Source organism: Globicephala melas, chromosome 1 (assembly GCF_963455315.2).
Source record: "Globicephala melas chromosome 1, mGloMel1.2, whole genome shotgun sequence".
Taxonomy (NCBI): Eukaryota; Metazoa; Chordata; class Mammalia; order Artiodactyla; family Delphinidae; genus Globicephala; species Globicephala melas.
Genome location: NC_083314.1, coordinates 40478869 through 40495266, shown reverse-complemented (window position 1 = coordinate 40495266; position 16398 = coordinate 40478869). Strand labels below are relative to the sequence as shown.

The 16398-nt window shown below is 47.7% G+C and overlaps 1 protein-coding gene across 2 annotated transcripts in view; it reads left to right on the top strand.

Moving 5' to 3' along the window:
* The first annotated feature begins 4016 nt into the window (after positions 1-4016).
* Positions 4017-16398, top strand: part of PACC1 (proton activated chloride channel 1) — a 53726-nt gene continuing 41344 nt past the window's right edge. For both annotated transcript variants that reach the window (XM_030872968.2, XM_060294649.1), the window contains exons 1-2: positions 4017-4185; positions 8254-8350. In XM_030872968.2, the coding sequence (XP_030728828.1) occupies positions 4150-4185; positions 8254-8350 (133 nt within the window). In that variant the 5' untranslated portion in view covers positions 4017-4149. The remainder of the gene's footprint in view (positions 4186-8253; positions 8351-16398) is intronic.

Here is a 16398-nt window from a genome sequence, read left to right as displayed (position 1 = left end):
GAGAACCGGCCACCAAAGATAGGCTTGCTGTGTGCCAAGCACTTTTACGTGTATTATCTCATTTAATCCTCACTGTAGCTCTAGGAAGTAAGAAATATTATCACCCATTTTACAGATGATGAAGCTGAAGTACACAGACCTTAGGTGCCTTGCTCAAGGTCACACAGTAGGTGGCAGAGCCAAGACTCGAGCACACGCCCTGTGTCCCAGAGCCCCTGACCGCCAGGCTACACCTCCTCTCAGTGACTGCACCTTCTCATCCATGTACTTCAACAGAATGGGCTTCTAGTGCAGAGCAGCCTAAACAGGGTCTGTCCACAAATCGTCTGAATCTTAATTTCCACATCAGTAATGTACCAGCCTGCCTCCTGGATAGGGCTGTGTCAAAAGTAAAAATGGTATGGATGTGAAAAGCTGTGTAAGCTGTGCCGTATCCACATTACACCACGTCACAGGGTTTCCAGATTAGAAGAGGCTCTTCTAAACCCTTAGAATATCACCCTCTTCCTGAGGCATCCTGTTCCTTGGCATACAGGGTGCTGCTTCTCTGCTTGAGCCCTTTCTGTCCCTGCAGCTGGATTTGTTAGGAACTGCTCTGAGCCAAAAGAAACTCCCTATAATTTCTACTGATCAGATCTAGCTTCCTCGTCCCTGAGACACTGAGTGTGAGTCTATAATTTAATAGCGTGCTCATATGCCCTTGGATTTCTCCAGGCATCCCCCTGATTGCCCTTCCCTACTTGAACCCAGCTTCATTCTTCCAAATGAATCAGTAAGTTATCTGCAAGGAAAACAGAAACTAATCTAAGTAAAACAGAATGGCTGTAATGCAGGGAGTTGGTTACATAGGTGATGCAAGAGGCTGAGAAGCAACCCCGAGGGAGCCCAGAGATTAGCAAAGCAGGAAGATTGGCAACATCCTGGTGTTTTTAGAGTTTAGGAGCCTGGGTCACCTAACCGAAGCTACAACCACCAAAAAACCTTTGCATCAGGGGCTAGAGCTATGGAAGGGAAGCTGCCAGGGGCAGAGAGCAAGGGAAGGAAAAACCTTGGCTTCCCCCTTGCGCAGATCCCCTCCAGTCTCCGAGCAGTGCTTCGACTGAACCCAGTGGAAACCCAGCCTTCAGGGCCAGCCCCGGTAACCGAGAGCTGAGCAGGAGAGGTGAGAATGGGATCTGAGAGCAAACAAGCCCAGGATCAGCACAACCCAGTCTCCAGGATCTGGCCTCTGCCTGCCCCTCTGACTCTGTCTCCTAAGTGCCCCTCCATCGGTCCCCTCCAGCCACATTGCCTTCTGCTTGGGTCCCAGCCTGGGCCTCTGTACTGTACCGGTGCCCTCTTCCTGGGGTGCAGGTCGTCATGACCCTCTTGTCACTCAGGTCTCAACTCACAAGTAACTACCATCTTGAGGCCTCTCTTGACTCCCCACAATCAGCACCTCCCTCCACAGCTGCCCTATCACGTGCTGTCACGTGGTCCCTTTTCCTTTCTTTAGAGCTCTTGTCACTATGTGAAATTATTTTGTTCGTTTATTTACTAAACTACTCGTTGAGTACCAGTAACTGCCAGGCGCTGTTGGAGGCACTGGGATATAGCAATGAACAAGACACATAAGCACCCTGCCTTCACGGACCTTATATTCTAGTGCAGGGAGACTGAAAATGAAAGTCAGAAGGTGGTACACGCTAGGGAGAAATATAAAGCAGTGTAGGGGCACGAGCTGGCAATGGTGTTTGCAGGGTGCTTCAGAGGAGGCATTGCTGATAAGGTGATGTTGCGAGAAAGACCTGTAGATGGTGAGGAAGTGAGTGGCCTACAGCTTCATCACTGCAACCTCTGCTTCTGTCATCACAGGGCATTTACCCTGTGTGTCTACCTTCCTATCGTTTTCCATCTTCCTGTAAATTCACAGGTTATAACAGGCGAAGGGATCACCTTGCTTAGTGTGACCTCAACTAATGACATCTGCCACAATTCTATTTCCAAGGAAGGTCACATTCTGAGGTACCAGGGGTTGGGACTTCAACGTATCTTTTTGGGGAACGCAGTTCAACCCATAACGGGAATCCTCAGGATGTAGATGGTAATTCAAGCCATGAGACTAGAGGAGACCACTTTATTAGTCCCTAGGGAGTGAGTAGAAAGATCAGAGACCTAGCTTGAGGAAGGCGACCCTGTAGAGTTGAGGGGATGAGGAGAAACCAGCAAAGGAGACTGGAGAAGGAGGAGCAAGTGACGTGGGAAGCAAAGTGGGAGCGTGTGGTGTCCTGAAGCCAGGGGAGGAAAGTGTACAAGGAAGAGGGAGGATGACCTGAGTCCAGTACTGCTGATAGATCGAGAGGAGGATAGGGAAATGGCCATCTGATTTGACAACGCAGAGGTCATTTGTAACCTTAATAAGCACCGTTTCAGTGGAGTGGAGAACATAAAAGCCTGATTGGTGTGTGCTCATGTGGAAATGGGAGGAAAGGACTTGGGGACAGCAAGTACAGAAAATTCTATTAACGTGTTCAAGGTCTGTTTCTCGACTCTAGCATGGAAGAGTCACAAGAGCAAGGACCTTGGAGTACCCTATTCATGTCTATATCCCAGTGCCTGGCACACTGTATTTGTTAAACCATGTCAGGTATTGTATTTGTCAGTATCTCCTTCAAATGTGGGAGCCCATAATTTTCCAGTTTGCTCATACCAACAAAGAGTAGAGAGAAATGATAGGGCTGGACTAGATTTCTCTGGTTCCTTCTAGTTCTAAATTTCTATGATTGTGTGACTTGTTCTATCAACCTCCCTTGTAGTAAAGCAGTAAGTAATTCAATGAGTTGTTTGTTGTTGTTTATTTGTTTTGGTAAGCAACTGTTAACTGAAATGGATGCAATAAGTGTTCCATTCATAAATTTAACAAACATTTGCTGAATGCCTACAATGTGTTAGGTGCTATATATATTGTCCCATTTAATAGATGTGAGAGCAGAGGGTCTGGGCTGGGGTAGGGTGGTCAGAAGAGGTGGTGGAGGCCTCCCAGTACTAACACTCTGAAGGTCCAGGCTGCTCTGATGTGGTTGCTGCTACTATGGTTGCCACTGAGGAGGGAAGAGGCCCTGAGTGCAGGGGTTTGCAGAGTTGCAGCTGCCCGGAACACAGAGCAGCATTCACCAAGGCATAGGCAACCTCTATCTGCTTCACTACTAAGCAGCCCAGGGCAGCCACACAGAACAGCTGTTCAGGCAGCAGGAAGAGGGGATGATGTGGGTCCACCCTGCCACAGGGCAAACACCCAATTTTCCACCACATTCAGGGCACGAGGCTTTTGCTACTGTGAACAGCACCTTTGGGTTTTGCTGCAGGACCTGTTTTGGCTCAAATAAGGACCTGTGAAGCAGGGCAGGGTTTAGCAGTTGCATTCTAAGGTGAACAGAGGATGGCTCAGAGTATTACAAGACCTGTGGGAGAAGGGCAGAGCCAGGACAAGAATCTAGAAGTCCTGACTCCAAGTGTCTGGCCCAGGAATAATGGAAAGAACTTGGATTTTGTCGTCTGTTCCTGGATTAAATAATCTTCACTTGTTTATGGCCTTCTCCCCATCCCTTCCGAAACAAGGTACCTCAGTTTCCTCACCTGTAAAACAGAGAGAAAAATGTACTCTTTACAGGGTTCCTCGCAGGATGAAAGGCATAATGGGCACGAACGTGCTTATAACTATGGTTATAACCTACAAGGCCAAGCTTCCTCTTTCAATTATAGATTAGGATCTCCTATCTGTCTGACTTGGCCCCCTTGTTCCACTTTCCACTCATTTTCGCCGTCCTTCCCCCTCCAATAAAGAGAGGAAGTAAAAGAAGAGGAAAGCACGTGCGTCTAACGTGCGGGTTAAGCCTGGCTCTGGGTAACTGAAAGGCTTCGCTACTCCGGGAATGCTGAGTGGGGCCCTCACGCTCAGAACTACATTTCCCAGCAACCCTTTCGCGGCTCCAGCGGCGGCGGGGGCGAGGCGCATGCGCCGAGTGCGCCCCGCCTTGTCTCGAAGCAGCTCCTGCGGACCGGTTTCGCCTCGGAGAGCCGGCAGGTCTCGGCGCTGCAGCCGCGGTGCTCGCCTAGCTGCTTCCCGGGGATCGCAGCGGGCTCAGGTTTGCCTTAGGTCCGGTCAGTGCCATGATCCGCCAGGAGCTCTCCACATCCTACCAAGAGGTACAAGGCAGGGGCGGGGGCGAAAGCAAATTTTCTTGTGAGGCAGAGCGGGTCCCGGGGGTCCGGGCGGCTGGGCTGTGGGGGGCGTCCGGGCGGGCAGAGCCCGCCTCCGAGTAGCGGTGAGTGCTTTGGAGGAGGGGTCCCCGCGTGCTGAGCTGCGGCGGAGCAGGAAGGAAGCGGGACGCCGAGCCTCCTCCGGATGCTGCCTTCGCTTGGCAGAAGGATGGAGCCGGGGCCCCGGAGTCTCGACCCTTAACCATCAGGTGAATGATTAAAGCCTCGTCCGGCCCAGGCAGCAGCGCGGTCCGCCGGGCGGACTCCCCCCCGCCCCCCACGCCGAGGTTCTTTGCAACAAGTGGAAGCACCCGCGCCTTCCTCCCAGCTGGGCAGAGGCGCGGTGGGCATCAGCCCCCTCCACGCCCAAGGCCTCGTGGCCCCTGCAGCTGCTAACGATAGCGATAATTACAGCTCGTTTTGATGGCCAACCAACTTTGAAAATGTGCTTTCACCGACAGAGCTGCTTCTCGCCCCGTTCCGTTTCTCTCTCCACTTTCACCTCCTCCCACGACTGTAACTCTAACTTTCCAGTTCTTTGTCTCATTCTTGTCTGTGCTGCGCTGCAGGCTGCGGTTCCAGCCCTTCCCTCAGACCAGCTCCTCCTGCTGACTCTTACTGACACTAGTGAACTGCTCTCCTTCTCCTCCTCTAGGGTCCCAAACCTTGGTCATTTCTAGTTCTCTTCCCTCCCCTGTGTCCCCCACCGTGCTCCCCTCCCTTGGCAAGTTCAGGCAGTTCCATATCCTCAATCCTCAGGTTTGTGACCCCAAGTCTGCTCTAACCAACTCTCCCTTCGGTGTCTCCCATGCTGGGCCCTGCCTTGATCTCCGAGCATTCCTTTTTACATACACTTGATGCTGCCGTTGGTCTACCCAGAACAGTCCAAACTTCTTACAAGCTTTCACAGCCCTGCAGCCGTGTCTTCTGTTACCTTCGTCATCTCCTCACCCACCTAGGTTCTGGCGGCACTGGAAAGTCACAGATTAAAAACGTGCTCCTGCTATGCCTATGCTCACACCATTTCTTCTTCTTTAACCCCTTCTCAAACTCCTTTGGTTAAAATTCCCCCCATTGTGCAAGGAGGGATCTCAAATCTCACATGCTCCATAGGAGTCTCACTTCCCAGACGAGTCTGTCATCCTGCCAGTCCTTCTCATGTGAACTGCTGCTGTCTTGATCAATACTGATCAATACTGATGTACATGTCTCCCTTTGTAGATGATACTGTGTGGAGTATATAAAGCAGATGCCTTAGCTCCGTAGTAGAAGGGGAAGCCAAGTTGAAGACAGACGAGATTTGCCTGAGGCTTGCCATTTTGTAGTGTGGGATCTGGGCTAGAATCTGACTTTGGGACAAATTTCTGTATTTCTCCTACCATTTCCTTTGTCCCAAAGGAGCCTGATGGATTTTAACCAGTGCTGTGGTTTCTGTGGCCCCTAGATTCTGTACCCAAGGCAGTGGGGGAATCCTGGGAAATGAGTTGTGTCTTTCCTTGACTCTGAAAGTTTTCAGGTTTGTAGGGAATAGAGCATAGTGGGTAGATACTAGGACTTTTAAGTCAAAAAACCCGCATTCCTATCCTGCCTCGCCTCTTGCCATTTGTGTGACTTTTGTCAAGTTACTTAACTTCTCTGAGCCTCAAGTTTCTTCGTCTGCAAAATGAAGGTAATGATAGTCCCTATCTCACAGGGCTCTGAGGGTTAGATGACTTGGTCTGTGAAAGTGCTCAGCTCAGTGCCTGGCAGTCGTGACCCCTCAGTGAATGCTAGTTCTTATTAGCAGGGTGTGGGCAGCTCCTGCTTCTGGGGAGTTTTGGGGTCCTGGTTTACAGGACCATGTCCCTCACCATTCACACGCAACCTGCATTATCTCCTTACCTAGCAGGGCTCCTAAAATGTTTATTAAAATATAGGCGGTTATCCTGCTTGCAGGGGTAAGGCCGAGGGTGGATTCAGTTTCCGTTGGTGGGAGACACTGGAAGGACCCCTCCTCTTACTTTCGTTAGTGGCCCGTTCTGAAGTCCCTGTCTCTCACCTTCTTCAGAAGAAGGAGGCCTCCTGAAGCTTTCTTGTGTGGGTCATTCTGAGAGTGGACCTAGCTCCGAGTTAGGTTTCTTTGCTGGGGGGAGATTTGGGTTTTGCAGGATGGGGCATTGGAGAATTTGGCCAGGGCCGGGCAAGGAGGTGGGTTTATTATGGCTGCAGGTAGTCAGCAGGGGAACTGGGCTAGGAGTGTGTTAGGGTTAGGCTGAACCTGTGCGAGGCTTGGATCAGAGAGCGCTGGGCCTTCCCAGGACTAACATCCTCCTTGCCCTTTGGCCAGCAAAAGGGAAAGAGCCCTGGGGACCTCTTGATCTGTGTTCCTTCCCACTGTGGGCCTGTGTTTCATGGTGTCATCTTTCACGTGTTGGTTTTCTTTTCTTTTGGGCTTTAGGGCTTTAAACTAGAGGCTTTACCTGATTCTAAAGCGGAGGAGCAATAAAGACGCAGACGTAGAGAATGGATTTGAGGACACGGGGAGGGGGAAGGGTAAGTTGGGGTGAAGTGAGAGAGGGGCATGGACATATATACACTACCAAATGTAAAATAGATAGCTCGTGGGAAGCAGCCACATAGCACAGGGAGATCAGCTCAGTGCTTTGTGACCACCTAGAGGGGTGGGATAGGGAGGGTGGGAGGGAGATGCAAGAGGGAGGAGATATGGGGATATATGTATACATATGGCTGATTCACTTTGTTATAAAGCAGAAATTAACACAACAATGTAAAGCAATTATACGCCAATAAAGATATTAAAAATAAATAAAGGGCAGGAGCAGAGGCATGGAGAAGGAGATGGAAGAATATTAGATACGTAAGAGCTTTGTTTTAACTCAAGTTTCTTAGAGGTGAATTTTTAATGATGTCCTGCGACCTTAAGTGTTGACCCTGTGAGCCTAAGAAAATACTTGGGAAGTCTATCCCCTCCCTCACCTCCCAATCCAGTGATAGGTCCTCCTCTAAACTCTGGTCTTGGTGTTTCTTGCTTTTCTCCTTAATGCTGTGGAACCTTGTTGGTTATCATTGTATCATCATCGCCATTTGACAGGTGAAAACGCTGATGAAGTGAGGTGGAGGTTGCTTGCTATTAGGCTGCTAATTAGCACCTGTCTCTGGGTGGTCTGCCCTCCCCACTTTGTTCTGCCATTAGCAGCCTGAGTTGGTGGACTTTAGCTCTGACACCAACTTCTGTTCCCTCTGCTCCCTCAGCAGACTCTAAGCTTGCATTTCCTCCTTCTTTGGGAAGTGATTAAGAGCATGGGTTTTGGAACTAGACTAACTTGGATTTTGCTCTTTGCTCTGTGGCCATGGAAAGTATTGTGGGTTGAATTGTCTTCCTCAAAAAGGTATGTTGAAGTCCTAACCCCCAGCACCTCAGAAAGTGACCTTATTTGGAAATAGGGTCATTGCAGATGTATTTAGTTAAGACGCAGTCATGCTGAAGTAGAATGGGCCCTAACCCAGTACAAATGATGTCCTTATAAGAAGATTGACCATGTGGAGACACAGAGACTCCGTGTGAAGATGGAGGCAGAGATCGGAGATGGGATGCGTCTACAAGCAAGGAACACCAAGGGTTGCTGGCCATTATCTGGAGCTGGAAGAGAGGCATGGAAAAGGTTCTTCCTCACAGCCCTTGGAAGGAACCAACCTTGCCATCACCTTGATTTCAGCTTTCTAGTCTCCCTAACTGTGAGGGAATAAATTCCTGTTATTTTAAGCCACCCAGTTAGTGGTGCTTTGTTACCGCCGCCTGGGAAACTAACACACAGAAGTTATTTGAATTTTCTGAGCTTCAGTGTGCTAATCTGTAGAATTGGTATAACATACCCTATATCATGTGATTTCTTTTTCTGTTTGTTTGTTTTTTGATGACAGTTAAGTGAGAAACAGCTTCTGCTTTCTTATTCTAGTCCAGAAAAGCAAAGCTGATGTAGCTGACTTCCTTGCCCTCTTTGTTTCTCCCTTTAGCTGAGTGAGGAGCTGGATCAGGTGGTTGAGAACTCAGAGCAGGCGGACGAGCGGGAAAAGGAGGCGGTCAAAGTCCAGGGTCCAGGGATCTTACCAGGTAAGTGGGTTCAGCGCTGGGGGTGGAAGTGCCGGCAAACGGTGCTGAGCCACTGCCGCAGCCGGAGGCCCCAGCCCAGGCTCCTCGCCAGCTGGGGACCTGTGTTGGAGGCACAGCCCCTGCCTGGTGTCGGATCTCAAGTATTGCCCTCGTTTTAGAGCTATACATATTTAACCAGCCTTGGGACAGAGGATGTGTCCAAGCCGGCATCTGCTCTTTTCTGTCCTCTAGTTTGAGCCAGATCCTGAGGCCAGGCCATTGGATACAATGACAAGAACTTTGGGTCTCTGTTTTTTTGTTGCTTTTTCCCAGGGACGCTGTCAGCAGTTGAGCCTCTAATACCTGAGTCGCTTCCCAGGGCACTCTGGGCGATTATGTGATAGGCCTCATCCCCGGACATCAGGCCTCTCCAGTTTTGTCGCCCAACTGGGTGGTCCCATCAGTAAGGTGCCATCTTGTAGAGCCTTGCAGGAATGTTGGATACTGTCAACCACTTCTTCATCCTGGATACGCGCTGCTCCCTTAGCTTCCATGATGTGACACTTTACTTCTCAGGTCACTCCTTCCAGCCTCCTTTGCAGTTACCCGCCAGCTCTTGGGTGTTAAATGTTTCTCAGAGGCCTCCTTCTCTCAGTCTCTGGCAGGTGACCTCACTCAGGCCCCCTCCCCTGCTTTAGTCACTGTTTGGTCACACGTGACTGCCGTGGTTATATCTCTGGCCCAGAGGTTACCTGTTCTCATATCCTGTGTATCCAGATTCCCAGATGGTGGCTCTGCCAGGATGTCCCAAAGGTCCCCTGAACTCCACACGTCCAGAATTGACCTCATGGCCTCCCCACTGCCAGCTTCGCCCTCTTCCAGTGTCTCCTGTTTCCAGGAATGGTACCATCACCACCCAGTTGAACCCGAAAGTCATTTATTTTTCCTTCCTTCCCTACTTCCCCTTCTTCACTGCCCCTCAGCCATGCTGGCCTTCTTTTACTTTGGGCCTCCTTCCCACCCCTGGGCCTTTTTGTAGTTTTATTCCTCTGCCTGGAATCTCTTCCGTCTGTCACCTTGTTAATGCGTAATCACCCTTCAGCTCTCAGCTCATTCATTTTTTCCCTGCGAAGCCTTCTCTGACCTCCTGGCTAGATCACCTCCCCCGTCACTCGTAGCCTACACATCTCTCCCTTGCAGCTGTTGCTGATGGAATGGTATATGTGTTTGCCTGCTGTTTGATTAATGTCTGTGTGTTCTACTAGACCGTAAACTCCACCAGGGTGGAGACAGTCCCTTTTGCTCCCCATTCAGCCCTGGCCATGCAATAAGGATTCATTGAGTGAATGAGTGACTGAGTGAGTGAATGAATGGAGTCCCAGCCTGACTCCAGCTTCTTGGGTGGATTGAGGGAGGTGGGCTTCCGCTCCTCTGGATTCCCATATTTGTAGGGGAGGGGAACGGGATAGGAAATTCTGTGATTGTGCCTAAGCCTTAGAGAGGACTTTGTAGAAGGAAGGAGGCAGGAAGGGCAGCTCATGTTTACTGACTGCCAGGCTCTGTCATCCCCATTGCCCATTTAATTCTCATAACAACCCTGGGAGGCGGTCATCCTCATGATTCCAGATGAGGCCCTGAGGCTCAGAGAGGCCAAGTGAAGTGTGGGAAGATCACATAGCTGGTCAACAGACAGACTGGATCAAGCTCTGTCTGACCCCAGACTCTTTCTACTGCACCCATGATTTTTAAAAAATATCTTAAGCATCCTTCTATTAAAGCCCAATGTGTCAAAGGTCGTAGCCTGACTACCCTCACTCTGACTCTAGGCATTGCCTCTGAAGCCCTCAGGTCCCAGGGAGAACTGTTCAGAAGCCCTGTATGTTAGTTTCTATTGTGTGTGTAACAGGTTACCACAAACTTAGTGACTTAAACAGCTCACGTTTATTATCTGAGAGTCCTGGAGATCAGAAGTCCAAAATGGGTCTCACTGGGCTAAAATTAAGGTGTCGGCAGGCGAATTCCTACCTGGAGTCTCCATGAAAAAACCCATTTTAGTGCCTTTTCCAGCTTCTCGAGGCTGCCTGCCTTCCTTGGGTCATGTCTCTCCTTCCATCTTCAGGTCTTTCTCACATCTCCTCGTTCTGCCTCCCTCTTCCATGTTTAAAGAGCCCTTGTGATTACATTGGGCCCATCCAGAGAATCCAGAATAGTTTCCCTGTTTTAAGGTCGGATGATTAGCAACTCTGATCCCATCTTTGCCGTGTAACTTGACATATTTATAGGCTCCAAGATTGAGGACGTGGACATCTCTCGTGGGCCTTTATTCTGCCTACTGCACCCTGCGCTGCTCTCTTGCCCCCCGTCAGAAGAGAATAGATGGTGACAGCAGGAAGAGGAGGGAGGCCAGACTTGGAAAGATGAAGTTTCCTGTTGTGTTTCCTTTTATAGATAAATGCCAGGCGAATTAGGAAGTGGCCGTGATGACCTTCGACCTTGGCAGCCTCTCTTTTGCCTCAGATTCCTGGGGCCTCAAGGCCTGAGATCAGTCAGGACAGGCAGCCAGACCTCAGGCAGAGCAAATTTTGGGTAGTTCCTTTGGCTGGCAAAGAGCCTTCCCTGCTTTTGGGGAAACCCTCCTGGGCGCATCTCCTGTTTAGACTGTAGACAGTCCAGTGCACAGAAGCCCCTTTGGCTCGTCTCAGTAGTGACTTGGCCCGAATTTGATGACCTGGTGTACAACTTTTAGAGCTCACTTCCTGCCTCTGAGTCCCCTAAGAATAATAAAAATAATGGTTAATGACAGCAGCCACCAATGATTAGGTGCTTTCCTCTACTAGGCCTGGGTAGGGCTTTTTCTATATACTTTATCCCATAATCTTCCCAGCCACCCTCTGAGGGAGGCGGTTAGTCCTAGTTTATAGACAGAAACCTGGGGCACAGAGAGGTTAAGTACTGTGCTCAGAGTTAAAGAGTAGCAGGGCTCAAATTGAACCCAGGGCCGTCTCTGAACGTGTTCTGACTCTGGCTCAGTTGTTCCTGGATGAGATGCTTTCTTGTTCCAAAATCCTCCCCTTCCTTCACCAGAGTCACTCATGGATTCCTTCACCCTTATGCCCAATGCTAAAACCACGAAGAAGGTGAGTGAGGCATGGCCTACTTCCGGGAACTCAGGCCATGTGGAGAGAGAAGGGAGGTTACCCAAAGAAGAACTTGCCCTCCTTCCTTACAGCCTGCCCCGAGCTACCTAATGGGGTCTTTTTCTCCCTGTTACCTGCTTTCTAGTATTCAGTACTTTTCCTTTGTAGCATTTGGCACAGCTGAGAGTGTCCATTTATTGACCATAATTCTTTCGTTAATTGTGTCAGCCCCTAGGCCCTGCCCCTGAGTTTTGTGAGGCACAAAGGTTTGTCCCCTCCCTACCCGCATTGTAACTCCAGTGCCTGGTAGAGTGCCTGGCCCTCTGTAGGTGCTCAGTGTGTATTGGTACCCTGGGAGAGGGAGGTGGGGATTTGGAGCAGGAAGGCATCTCATGTAAGCCAACTTGAATGAGTGAATGAGGGCCAAAGAAATGCTAGAGACAGGTGCCTCAGGAGTGAATGAAGGAGGGCTGGTTGGTGAAGGAAGTGGGATTAATCTGAAGGAGGGTGATATATGGGTGAAAAAGAAGGGCTAGCCAGGGAGGAGGGGTGTGTGTGCAAACACGTAGCGATGGGAATGACAATAGGGTGTTTCAGAGTCGGTGGGTGGTACAGTGGTTGGAGCAGAGGGTTGGTAGGAGAAGCAGAGGGAGGTGAGGTAGGAAAGCTCAGCTGGGTCGGACTGGGGGTGGCTTTGAGTGTCGGGGTTTGGACTTTCTCTAGGGGGCAGGCAGTGTTTAAAGGGAGTGGAGCAGAGCAGTAAGAGGAGTGAAGTGGGCATGTTAGGAAGATCAGTGTGGCAGGTTGTGGGCCTGGATTAAGGTGAAGTGAGACAACTGTGCCATGTCAAAGGCTGAAGGCTGATGTGATAGGCTGCTTTGATGTAGGGGAGGGGGTAGAAGAAAGAACCAAAGAAGACTCTGAGGTTGGAAGCCAGGTGAGTGGGAGAATAATACCATACAGAGACAGAGTCCGGAGGGGCAAGTGGCTGGAAGAGAAGATGTTCATCTGCGGTGCACACACCACGCTTCAGTTGATGTGGTGGGTCTGGTTAGAGATGGCCTAGAGGCAGTGAGAGGTATAGGATTGACCGGAGAGAGGACCCGTAGTGGGTGGTTTAGGGGCCTGGAAGAAAGCCAGGGACACAGAACGTGGAATGAGCAGGAGAGGGCCATGGAGACGGAGCCTCGGAGGATGTCCACACTTGGAGGTCAGAAGAGGAGGTGGAGCTGGAGTTGAATGCAGGGCCTGGAACTAAGAGTAGCAGGACAGGAAGACAGTATGAGGCTGCTGAGCATTTAGCAACTGAGGTTTGAGTTAAGCACCTAGCGCCCAGGATTATGTTCCCAATGTTACTCTCTGAGATAAAGAATTCCATACCATAATGTGGTAAAAGCCTCAGTCTGTTCGTTGCCTCTCTATCAGGGGAAGCACAACCACTTATTCTTTTCAAAGGGAGAGATGAGACCAGACATGCTAATTGAATAAGCAGTTTATTACATCAGAGATGTAATCACATTGAGGAAAACAGTTAATTAGTCATTACAATCAGTTCTCCATGGAAACAGTTGTATATTAATAGAATAGATAAAGGTAAACAACCAAAGGAAAAATAGGTAAATTGGACCTCATCAAAATGAAAAACTTTTGTGCATCAAAGGCTACTATCAAGAAAGTGAAAAGATAGCCCGCAGGATGGGAGAAAATTTCAAATCATATATCTGATAGGGACTTGTATTTAGAATATATAAAGAACTCTTACGCTCAGTAATAAAAAGACAACCCAATTAAAAAATGGGCAAAGAATCTGAGTAATGTTTCTTCAAAGAAGCTATCCAAATGACCGATAAACACATGAAGAGATGCTCAACATCATTAGTCATCAGGGAAAGGCAAAACTAAACCACAGTGAGATACCACTTCATACCTACAAGGATGGCTGCAATCAATAAGATGATGATTAACAAGTTTTGGTGAGGATACAGAGAAATTAGAACCCCCATACGTTGAAAGAAGTCAGACACAAAAGGTCACATATTATATGATTCCATTTATGTGACTTGCCTAGAATATCCATAGAAAGAGAAAGTATTGGGTTGGCCGGAAAATGCCTTCGGTTTTTAAGTAAAAATAAAAGACACATTTTTCATTTTCACCAAGAACTGTATTGCACAATGTAGTCAGCCTTTTGTGCCACTACCTTCTGCCATTTTTCAGGCAACTTCATAATTCCACATTCCCAAAACTTTTTATCTTTTTGAGCGAGGAACTGTTCTAGGTGCCTTTTACAGTCTTCCAGGGAATTGAAAATTTTTCCATTAAGAGAATTTTTTAAAGACCGAAATAAATGGAAATTCGAAGATGCAATGTCTGGTGAATACGGCACATGAATCAGAACTTCCCAGCCAAACTGTAACAATTTTTCCTCGGTCGTCAAAGAAACATGCCATCTTGCGTTATCCTGTTGGAAGATTATGTGTTTTCTGTTGACTAATTCCAGATGCTTTTCCACGAGTTCTGCTTTCAGTTGGTCTAATTGGGAGCAGTAGTTTTTGGAATTAGTCGTTTTGTTTTCCAGAAGAAGCTCATAGTAGAGGACTCCCTTCCAATCGCACTGTATACACAACATCACCTTATTTGGATGAAGACCGGCCTTTGGTATGGTTGGTGGTGGTTCATTTCGCTTGCCCCATGATCTCTTCCATTCCACATTATTGTACAGTATCCACTTTTCATCGCCGGTCACAGTTTGTTTTAAAAACGGAACATTTGGGACTTCCCTCATGGTCCAGTGGCAAAGAATCCGCCTTACAATGCAGGGGACGCAGGTTCGATCCCTGGTCAGGGAACTAAGATCCCACATGCTGTGGGGCAACTACACCCATGTGCTGCAACTACTGAGCTGGTGTGCCTCAACTAGAGCCTGTGTGCTGCAAACTACAGAGCCCGTGTGCTCTGAAACCCGTGCGCCACAACTACAGAGGCCTCACACCCTGGAGCTTATACGCCACAACTAGAGAAGAGAAAACCCGCACGCCACAACTAGAGAGAAGCCCGCGCACTGCAACGAAGAGCCCGCATGCCACAACTAAGACCTGATGCAGCCAAAAATAAATAAATAAATAAGTAATAAATCTTTAAAAAAAAAAAGCGGAACATTTTCATTATGTTAGAGAATCGTGTGTGGAAATATGGTCAAGAAGGTTTTTTGGCTCAACTTACGTGGAACCCAAACATCAAAGCGATTAACATAACCAAGCTGGTGCAGATGATTTTCAACGCTTGATTTGGATATTTTGAGTATGTCAGCAGCTATCTTCAACGTGGTATAATGTTGATTGTTCTCAATTAATGTCTCAATTTGATTGCTATCAACTTCAACTGGTCTACCCAACCATGGAGCATCCTCTAGCAAGAAATCTCCAACACAAAACTTTGCAAACCACTTTTGACATGTTCAATCAGTCACAGCATCTTCTCCATACACTGAACAAATCTTTTTTTGCATTTCGGTTGTGTTTTTACCTTTCTTGAAATAATAAAGCAGAATATGCTGAAAATGTTGCTCTTTTCCATCTTCCATATTAGAATGACTACACAGAAATTCACAAATTTTGATAAGTCTTTTTTTAAATGCACGCTGATATGACAGCTCTCACAAACAATCTAACAGAATTGTTTTGAACAAAGTTAAGGACAACTAAGTGCTACCAGAGCCATCTTACGGAAAAAACTGAATGAAACTTTTGGCCGACCCAATAGATTATTGGTTACCAGGGACCAGGAGAAAGATGGAGTGACTGCTAATGGGTGTGGAGTTTCTTTTTGGGTAATGACAACGTTCTGTAATTAGATAGTGGTTATGGTTATACACCTTGTGAATATTTTAAAAACTACAAAATATATTCACTTTAAAAAGGTAAATTTTATGGTAGGTAAATTATATCTCACTGAAAAACCAAAACAAAATTAAAACAACAAACCCACCACATCACTAAAAAGAAAAAAAGATAAAGAAGTCATTTCTTCTTCACAATCTGAATGCATCTTAGCCCAGTGCTCTCTGCAAGGTAGAGTTTTGCAGGGTTGCGGTAGTCAGCTGGTTTCCTTTCCTGTAAATAAAGGTCCCACAATGTTTTACATATCCTCTTAATGGCCTGACTTCAAGTTTGGGTTTTTGAAGCAGTTCTGTCATGGGTTTTACGAAACTCATAAATTACCTTTCCCAAGAAAATCTTGTGCATTATTTTTCTCTTCTACTACTCTGACTTTGCATATATATATAAAGGATGTATACTTTTAAAATACATTCATCCTGCTTGTCACAAAAAAAGCCAGAGTTTGGTTTTTCTGACTGCAGAGTGTGTGGGACATTTTCTCAGATATCCAGCACCCGTCTAAAAGAATGGTAAAATGAAACGGTGTCTACTTTTAGAATCGGAGTGTCACGTATAGCACGTGTGGATGATAAACAATTCTACAGTGTTTTATTTAGGTTACATGCCAATTTGTGGATCAGTGAAGGGCCTGTGAAGAGGCTAAACCTGGCTTCTGTGAATGAAACAGAAGAGACTCTGGGCCCGTGTTCCCACGAGAGTAATTTGTCCAGGTACCCCTGCCAAACAAATACAGATGGTGCAGTTGTCATGTGACCTTTCTGTTAAATTAGTTTTTTGCCTTAAAGTTTTTGCCTTTTTGCCTTGAATTAGTTTGTTTTTTGAAGTTTCGAGAATAAGTAGGGAGAAAGTTACCTCTTTCCCTAACCAAAGGCACCATGAAGGCAGAACATTTCAAATCATGTTCTGGCTGTGATAGCGGAGACACCTGCCCACAGATGCCTGTCATTGTTCATCATGTTGTACAGCCTAGACGTAATATGCAGTTTACCTTAAAAATGTTCTGCTTGTTTTGAAGTTATGTTTTTTCAATCAG